The sequence below is a fragment of the Notolepis coatsorum genome (genome assembly GCF_963971535.1).
Source record: "Notolepis coatsorum genome assembly, chromosome: 7".
Classification (NCBI taxonomy): Eukaryota; Metazoa; Chordata; class Actinopteri; order Aulopiformes; family Paralepididae; genus Notolepis; species Notolepis coatsorum.
The window spans coordinates 142,562,898-142,572,897 of record NC_140171.1 but is presented as its reverse complement, the minus strand read 5'-3'; the positions used below and the strand labels follow the sequence as shown (position 1 = coordinate 142,572,897).

The 10,000-nt window shown below is 41.4% G+C and overlaps 1 protein-coding gene across 1 annotated transcript in view; it reads right to left on the bottom strand.

Moving 5' to 3' along the window:
* slc5a10 (solute carrier family 5 member 10) overlaps positions 1-10,000 on the bottom strand; it is a gene marked incomplete at both ends in the record, with an annotated part of 99,495 nt that overhangs the window by 85,811 nt on the left and 3,684 nt on the right. Inside the window, 5 exons of the mRNA XM_084319207.1 lie at positions 607-812; positions 4,124-4,204; positions 4,759-4,864; positions 6,275-6,379; positions 8,062-8,121. Of these exons, the coding sequence (XP_084175333.1) occupies positions 607-812; positions 4,124-4,204; positions 4,759-4,864; positions 6,275-6,379; positions 8,062-8,121 (558 nt within the window). The remainder of the gene's footprint in view (positions 1-606; positions 813-4,123; positions 4,205-4,758; positions 4,865-6,274; positions 6,380-8,061; positions 8,122-10,000) is intronic.

Below are 10,000 nucleotides of genomic sequence, written 5' to 3'. Positions count from 1 at the left end.
CCCTTTCACTACCACACTACAGCCGGTTAACCCTTTCACTACCACACTACAGGAGGTTAACCCCTTCACTACCACACTACAGAAGGTTAACCCTTTCACTACCACACTAATCGTCTGTAGTGTGGTAGTGAAAGGGTTAACCTTATGTAGTGGCAGTGAAAGGGTTAAAGTGTGTGTGTGTGTTTGGTGATGCAGTGTGTGTGTGTGTCTGGTGATACAGTGTGTGTGTGTGTGTGTGTGTCTGGTGATACAGTGTGTGTGTGTGTGTGTGGTGATGCAGTGTGTGTGTGTGTCTGGTGATGCAGTGTGTATGTGTGGTGATGCAGTGTGTGTGTGTGTGTGTGTGGTGCTACAGTGTGTGTGTGTGTGTGTGTGTGGTGCTACAGTGTGTGTGTGTGGTGCTACAGTGTGTGTGTGTGTGTGTGTGTGTGTGTGTGTGATACAGTGTGTGTGTGTGGTGATACAGTGTGTGTGTGTGGTGCTACAATGTGTGTGTGTGTGTGTGTAGTGCTACAGTGTGTGTGTGTGTGGTGCTACAGCTACAGTGTGTGTGTGGTGCTACAGTGTGTGTGTGTGTGTGGTGCTACAGTGTGTGTGTGTGTGTACCTGGTCGGTGCACCAGTACCAGGTGGCCAGTATGGTGAGCCCCAGCGTCATGCCAGGCCAGGGCAGGTCCCCCGTGCTGGCGTCCCGGAACAGGTGCATGGCGTCCGGGCGCGGCAGGTGGCAACTGCTGTTGGGGATGATCTTACTGGGCACCGCCGCCCTGTACACCCTCTCCAGGTTACTGTAGCCGCCGATCTCGTTGAAGGCTGTAGAACACACACACACACACACACACACACACACACACACACACACACACACACACACACACACACACACACACACACACACACACAAACTCACACACACACACACATATATATATATTTACAACTAGTCTAAATGTATGACTATGTGCTATGTACATGCATGCGCCCATGCTTGCATGAGTACTTGGATGTGCTAATGTATAATGTATATGTATCTATTAGGGCTGTCAAAGTTAATGCTTTAACCTGTTCCACCCCTTAGGGTCGGTACCGACCCCAAAATGACATTATGGTCATAAATCAATATTTTTCAGAGTGTTGCATATTTTTTGCGATTTTTTTCATCAAACGTTTTCAAGTATTAACATCACTAACATGTCACAAAAGCATGTAGAATGTATATTATCATCAATACGTTAGTTTAGCAATAGGTTAAAAGTGCCATTAGATAGTTTTCGATTTTCGATTGCCTATTCCAAGACGGAAACGGAAATGGACATTTTTAACCTTGGGAATTATAGTCTTTTTGTGGCCATTTTGTAGAGGACATGCATAGCTGTCGACCAGCGTTGGAATTTTTCCGAACTACACTTCCTGTCAGATACTGTGGGGGTTCAAAGTTCAGCGTTCTGAATGAATCATATCAATAACTTTGATTGATTGATTGAAAATTGTATTAACAGATTGCAGAATGGGTACAGTACAGTACAGCTCAATACATACAATTAAGGGGATGCAGACCAGAGAAACACTACAACTGTTATGATTCGCGATAATAAGCCACAAAAATTAACGTTTTTGACAAATATTGAAACGCAGTTAGTTTCTCCTACCTATTAGCATGTAGGAACAATTAGATCTGAAATTAGTTTCAAAACGGTTGCACTGTGGGGAAAATAAAAAAGTACACTAGATTACAGTAGATATCATTATCTGTTCTTATGCACGCCTGGTGATACTAAATCCAAATTGAACTCGGGCATTTGAAAGATAATATATGTATATATATATATATATAAATGTGCGAATTGGCTATAATAAGGTAATGTATAAGCATCATATTCTATATTCTATAATAATATTTCAAATTGCATTGGTCCGGATGGGAGAATTCAGTACTGTATCTACAGAACCTTCGGTTTTATCATCTTCCCTTTATTAATTTCCTTAGATCTTTTGTACACATGATCTCAAGAGGGTACTGAACGAGGTCAGTGGCAGTTTTTTAAGTTTGGTCATTATTATCATGGTGTTATTCACTGTCAAAGATACAAAGAAAAATCATAATTCATATTCTCCTTTGTTTCATCACAATTTAAGCAAGCCTAGTAATAGACACAATATTTTTGACACTGTGAATACATTCCCTGAGGTCCATAGATGTACCTAGATACCAAGAATATGCAAATAGCCCTTGTAGAAGTGGAGCAATATTCCATTTACCTAGGTATATATTTTATGCAGATTTTCACACCGTGTGGAACAGGTTGGAGATTAATTTAAATAATTTAAAGCATTAAAATAAATTAATCTAGATTAATCTATGGAGTGAAAAATCTACAATCTTAGCGCCACAGATATAAGAAAGAGGTCTAGCTGAGTCAATATTGATGGTTTTGTTGAACATTTGTATTTCACAAGAGAGAAACTGTATTCAAAGAAAGCTATTAAAATAGTCTTTGAATCTAAATATACTTTCTTTGTGTTGATTTTACATTAATTCCATGATTTTACTCAAGTAAATATCTGTTACAAGCTTCGGTCTTAAGTAGAAAAATGCTATTTTTAATCTAGATTAATTACAGAAAATTGTGAGATTAATTAGTCAAATTGTTTTTATCTATTGACAGCACTAGTATGTATATATGTATGTCTGTATGTGCAGGGATGTAAAAAGTACCCAGAAGGGGAGCTCCAGTAGCTCACCGCGTACCTCGAACGCTATTTCGGCGTCGGGGACAACCGTGCGAGTCACGGATCTGGGGTAGCGAGTTCGACTCCCGGACTAGCCGTATTTTCTCAGAGTGTCTTTCCCCCGATCTATACCCCCATTCAACCTGTTTCTGTCGGTCATGGTTGACCAGAAGAAAAGCGATAAACGCTAAAAGAACCAGCTGACTGGTCAAAGTTTATAAAAAAAAAAAAAAAAGTACCCAGAAATTATACTTAAGTGAAAGTATGGGTACCATCTCAAAATCTGACTCAAGTAAAAGTCAAAGTATCTGGCTAAAAACACACTTGAGTAAAAGTAAAAAAGTCTTACTTTTAAATGTACTTAAGTACTAAAAAGTAAAAGTACTTTTTTTTTAAAGGGATAGACCAGGGGTCTCAAACTCATTCTATCATGGGCCAAGTTTTCATTTTAACTATACATTGCACCAGGTGAGTTAGTTGAAGAGGTGAGCCAATTAGTGAAATCATCAGCTGGTGTTTAGGCAAGGCTGGAATGAAACCAAGCATACACTTCTGCGATAGACAATGCTGAAATGAAAGGACACTTTTTTTGCATTAAAATTATTTAATGCACTTCTCCATTGAAGGTAAACTAACATGGACGGCATTCACATCACAGCATGAATAATATCACAATATTAAAAACAGAATGGTGTATCCTGAATAATATCACAATATTAACCACAGCATACTGGATTATCCTGAATAATATCACAATATTAAAGGCAGAATACTGGAGTACCCTGAATAATATCACAATATTAAATACAGAATACTGGAGTACCCTGAATAATATCACAATATTAAAGACAGAATACTGGAGTACCCTGAATAATATCACAATATTAACCACAGCATAATGCGGATCTGACTGTCTATTCTTCTGATAGCAGGTGTTTAATCAAAGATCCCTGCTTTCTAGTGTTGCACAAGGACCAATCAGCATGGGTATGGGCGGGTTCATTTTCCATTGATGGGGATTTGATTGGCTGTTTACCTGCGGTCGCAGGATTAATAACGTTAATGTTAGTTCGGCCAGATAAACAATTAAAATATACTAATTAAAATGGTTGGACCTGTGAGATTTGTACTTTGTAGGTCTGCATTTTAAATGTAAGGAGTAAAAAGTATGTTTTTTTTCTCTGAAATGTAATGGAGTAAAAGTACAAAGTATACAAACCTAATAATACTCAAGTAAAGTACAAATCCCCCAAAACAGTACTTAAGTATTGTAACAAAGTACAATTACTCAAGTACTTTACACCCCTGTATGTATGTATAGCCTATACAGTATGCCTCTGTACCGGTATATAGGCCTATGTGCTGTATGTTTGGGGCTGTAACTATCATTGTACCAGTGATGGTGAGGATGATCGCTCCTATAATCATGAAGACCGTCTGCAGAGTGTCAGTGTAGATTACAGCAGCAAGGCCACCTGGACAGAGAGAGGGAGAGAGGGAGAGAGAGAGGGAGAGAGAGGGGGATAGGGAGAGAGAGAAAGGGGGATAGGGAGAGAGAGGGAGAGGGGGGAGGGAGAGAGAGAGGGAAAGGGATGCAAGAGAGGGAGAGAGAGAGGGATAGGGAGAGAGAGAGAGAGAGAGAGATGGAAAGGGAGAGGGAGAGGGGGAGGGAAGTGGACAAGGAAAGAGAATAGTAGAAACACTTAAAGGAAGGTTACCCAAAATAAAATAATTAAAAATAGAATGCTGTTGAGTTTTTAAGAGTGTAAATTATTTTGACACTTTGAGAGCTTTTACGGCTGAAAACTCCAAACCTGAAAAACTCAAAACTATGGATACATAGCACTCTTGGAAAAACTGGAAAAAACATGTTGTTGTTTTTTTTTGCATATTGGCTGAACTTCCCCTTTAAGTTCAGTGATGCCTGGAGCACTCTCTCGTCATTTCTTTAACACAATACACGAGTTCAGGCGTAACCAAGCCCTTCAGGCTCCAGCGGGGGGGGGGGGGGGGGGGGGGGGGGGTGTACCTGCTATGGTGTAGAGAGCGGTGACCACCAGCATGAGGACCGTGGACAGGTAGAGGTTCCAGCCCAGACATACCTGGACAAACAGGGCTCCTGAGTACAGGTCCGTCTAGGACAGAGTCAAACACAATCAAGATTCAAGATTACATTCAAGATTTTTTTTTATATATATTTTTTTGTATATCTCTTTCTCCGATTTTTCTCTGTTTTCTCCCCGTCCCAATTTGAGTCGTTGTGCCAATTCCCCCCCCTCCCCTACCTGGTTGTTGTGCGCATGTTCTCCTACTGGTCGGTACAAGGGAACCCTGAAGTATCCGCACGCTTCCTCCGACACGTGCGGCGACAGCCGATGGCTCTCTTCTCACCTGGCAGCGAGGGCTCTCATTGGTGAAGTGTAACGCGTGGGAGGTCACGCTGCCTTCCTCAAGTCCTGCCTCCGCTGAGCAAGCGCCCAGACCTGACCTGTAGGTGTCGCTGTCCACAACGCCAGTTTCCCACCCACGGCTTCCCTCCCCCTAACCCAGCCAAACGAGTTATATAGCGATCAGCCCAAGCCAAGGCAATGCTGACTCCGGGAGTCGAGACCGCAGCCTCTTGCATTGGTGACGAGCGCAATCTCCGCTACGCCACCTGACCGCCCCTTCAAGAGTTTTTATTTGTCACATACAGACACGAGACATGCAGTGAAATGTAGGTGACCATGCCCGCCTCGATTGTGCAAAAATACAAATAATAAAATAGAATAGATAATAAAATAAAATAGACATGATAAAAAGTAATAAGAATAAAATACAATGCTAAGTTTAAGAATAAAGGCAATGAGTAATAATAATATACAAATAATAAATAAAATATATATTTTTTAATAAAGTGACCTTTTTTGTAGTGTATTTGTGTGTGGGGTGTGTGCGACTGAGAGAGTGTAGTGAGGATGTGTGCTTGTGTGTGGAGAGATTAGTGTTCTGATCATCACATTTTGTATCACAATAATAATAAAAAACTCAACACAGCAACACAGATGGTAAACAGGTGAAATACAGTACATTGCCGTGCGTGTGTGCGTGCGTGTGTGTGTGTGTTTGTGTGTGTGTGTGTGTGTGTGTGTGTGTGTGTGTGTGTGTGTGTGTGTGTGTGTGTGTGTGTGTGTGTGTGTGTGTGTGTGTGTGTAAGAAGGGAGATCCCCCCTTGAACGGCCCTTCTAAGGTTTCTCTCCTCCACATTGCCTGTGGTGCATTTTTTCCTATTGCTAGGTTTTAGTGAGTTCTTCCTTACCTTGACGTGGGGTGTGTCTGGGAGTGTTGCATTTATTTAATACATTTTACATTTTTTGGACTTTATGGTGTTTTTGTTTTGTTCTTGATTTACTTTAATATTTCTTCTTGACTTGTTTAAAGAAGACGTGTACGGCCCATGTGGACATTAACGTGTGTTGTCGGGCCTTACAAATAAATTTGATTTGATTTGATTTGTGTACACACTGTGTTCAGTGAGAGGGCAGACAGGTACACTGTGTTCTTACAGAGATCTTGGTGAAGATAGACAGCAGCAGTGAGAGGACAGACAGGTAGGTACGGATCCTCTCTCCTCCAAACCTGCGGCCCAGGTACTCTGGCATGGTCACGATCTGAACACCAGGGGTGTAAAAAGTACCCAGAAATTATACTTAAGTGAAAGTATGGGTACCATCTCAAAATCTTACTCAGAGTCAGAGTATCTGGCTAAAAACACACTTGGGTAAAAGTAAAAAAGTATCTACTTTTAAATGTACTTAACTTACTGTAGGTACTTAAAAGTGAAAGTAAAAACTTTTTTTCTGACTGTCTATTCTTCTGATAGCAGGTGTTTAATCAAAGATCCCCGCTTTCTAGTCTTGCACGAGGACCAATCAGCATGGGTATGGGCGGGTTAATTTTCCATTGATGGGGATTTGATTGGCTGTTTTTAAATGTAGAGCGGCCGCAGGATTAATAACGTTAACGTTAGTTCGGCCAGAGAAACAAATATACTAATTAAAATTGTTGGACCTGCAAGATTTGTACTTTGTAGGTCTGCATTTTAAATGTACGGAGTAAAATGTTTTATTTCTCTGAAATGTAATTGAGTAAAAGTACAAGTATAGTACAAACCTAATAATACTTGAGTAAAGTACAAATCCCCAAAAACAGTACTTAAGTATTGTAACGAAGTACAATTACTCAAGTACTTTACACCCCTGCTGAACACACATTTCACCATATCATGTAGTAAACCTACGGCCCAGGTGCTCTGGCATTTTATTTGATTTATTTAACCTCTATTTACCCAGGCAAGCAAGTAAGAACAAGTTATTACGGTATATACAAAAGCAGCCTGACCAACAAGCAAAGGCCTTTTGAGGGAAGGGGGCCCGGGGGGGAGGCTGTAACACAAACAAGGTTATGTGCATGCATATAAGTGAATAAAATACAGAATTACAGTAGCAATAGTATACAAGGACAATTACAATAAATAAGGGAGAGAGAAGGAAAGAGAGAGAGAGGGAAAAGAGAAAGGGAGAGTGAGAACCAGAGGGAGAGAGAGAGAGAGAGAAGAAAGGGGGAGAAGGAGGGAGGTAGGTGAGGGGGCTTAGGGGGAGGAGAGAAGAGACTGAGAGAGGGCATGGTCACGATCTGAACACACATTTCACCATATCATGTAGTTAAACCTACGGCCCAGGTACTCTGGCAAGGTCACGTCTGAAGTAAAGATGGTTCATCATATATATCCATGCACCTTTCATATTTCAACACTGAGCTTTTAAATCTATTATACCTTCATCGGAGCACGGTGTTCTACTGAAGACTGGAGCAATGAATATGAAAACGGTCCCCTCGCTATTAGTCAATCAAGGAAGGAACACAAGCTAATCAAGGGTCAGATTAATGGCACATTGTGTGAATGTGTTTAGCTTGGCAGGGTTTATGGGCATGTGCTTGTGGTGGTGAGAGTGACACCCTGCTGTGGAATGTTTTAGGTGAGGACCGTGTCTGTTGGCACTTGATGGACGTACCAGGTGAACCAACCTTAACAAGTGCACACTTGTTGCGTGCGTGCGTGTGTGTGTGTGTGTGTGTGTGTGTGTGTGTGTGTGTGTGTGTGTGTGTGTGTGTGTGTGTGTGTGTGTGTGTGTGTGTGTGTGTGTGTGTGTGTGTGTGTGTGCGTGCGTGCGTGCGTGCGTGCGTGCGTGCGTGCGTGCGTGCGTGTGTGTGTGTGCGTGCGTGCGTGCGTGCGTGCGTGCGTGCGTGTGTGTGTGTGTGTCTGTGTGTGTGTGTGTGTGTGTGGACTAACCCCTGAGGAGACGTAGACAGGCACGAACACCCAGGCCAGAGCCAATAGCACATAGGTGGCCTGAGAGAGAGAGAAGAAGAAGAAGAAGAAGAAGAGGGATTATACCACATGTTCAGATATATATATATCATATCATAAGCATAATGCCAAAACATTATACACTGCAATACCAGCAACATTTTACCAGTTAGTTAGTTTCACCTTTGTAGTAGCGTCGCTGCTGCCCTCTGCTGCCCCCTGCTGCAAGCTGCTCATATTACAGCTGCTTTGGGAGCCTCAGTTTTTTCCCCCCACAACACAAGTTTGATTCTTGAGGCAATAATGTTACATCCTGATATAGGTTTTGGTATAATATGGTATGATTTGAATGGATTCATTAACATCTGATTATGACATATTATGATCCAGTATACAATCACGTTTCAAGAATTGAAAATGGGGGACCCTGATGTAAACAAGACAAAAGTCTTTCTCTGGTCTGCATCCCCTTAACAATAATTGTTAAGGGGATGCAGACCAGAGAAAGACTTTTGTGTGTATTGAGCCGTACTGTATTGTACCCATTCTGCAATCTGTTAAATACAATTATCATTAATTCATTCATTCAGCCAACATGAGGTTGAGAGTGTTTACTATTAGTTTACAGTTTTGGTATAAAATGTACTATAAACCCGGCTATGAATAATATATCAACAACCCCTTCGAGATATTAGAAGCGGGATATGGATAGGAAGGAATGTGGAAAGTTTGGTGTGTGTAGGTACTAGGGAAATGGAGTTCCAAGACTTTGTGTGTAAGTAAAATGCATAAAAACTAGTTTTTGAGAAAACAACCTCAACGTTTTGTATTGTAATTATGATCTATGGACACAATCAGTCAAAATTAAGTAAAATAAACAACTAATTGTGTGTTTTCGATATTTTATTGCCACTAGTTTGAAATAAGACATGTTAAGGAAGCAAAATATAACAAAATCTCAATATCGTCGAAAAAAGGCGATTTCGGGGGTACTGTCTCACCTTAATATGAACAATTAACAAGATACTTATCTTATCTTATACTGAATCATACTGGATTGATTTATTGATTCAATTAGCCTAAGCCTTTTGAATTGAATTGTAGCATGTGTGGTTACACCCCTGAGCAGGCCGGCTCGACATCATTCCTGTCTTTATTGTATTGTGCTGATATAAATAGAATGTCTGGAAGATGGGACAATGTTGACACGTATGTGTGCATGTCACACACACACACACACACACACACACACACACACACACACACACACACACACACACACACACACACACACACACACACACACACACACACACACACACACACACACACACACACACACACATGATCGTGCCATCAGTCATTGGAATAACTGCCCACCGAACATAAGTAAATTGAATAGCAAAGTGTCTTTCAAATACCACCTGAGAATGCACTACTTAAATATGTGAGCAAAATGTGATGTTGTAACGATCCCATACTCAGCCCTCGGTTGGGCTGTGATGGAAGGAGTAACAAACATTGGTCCCCTACCTCCATCCTTTAACGAGCCCAGACTCAGCCCTCTGTTGGGCTGTGAGGGGAGAAGGAACATTGGAGGCCTACCTTCCTCCAGTCTCATACCACCCTCTAGTGGCCACCTAAGATGGCTTAGAGTAGACGACAGAGTACAGCAACTTGCAATGGGCCTGGTCTACAAGATACACTACACGACCAAGGTACCCATGTACATGTCAAAATACTTCCCAAAGGTCAGTGAATACCACGATCACAACACCAGAGGGAGCTCCACAAATCATGTTAAACCCAGATTCGGCTCAAATAAGGGACTAAACACGTTTCGCAATTATGCCACATCAATTGAAGGACGCCCTACCCAAAGCTGTAAAGGAATGTGGATCACTACCCACTTTCAAAACCT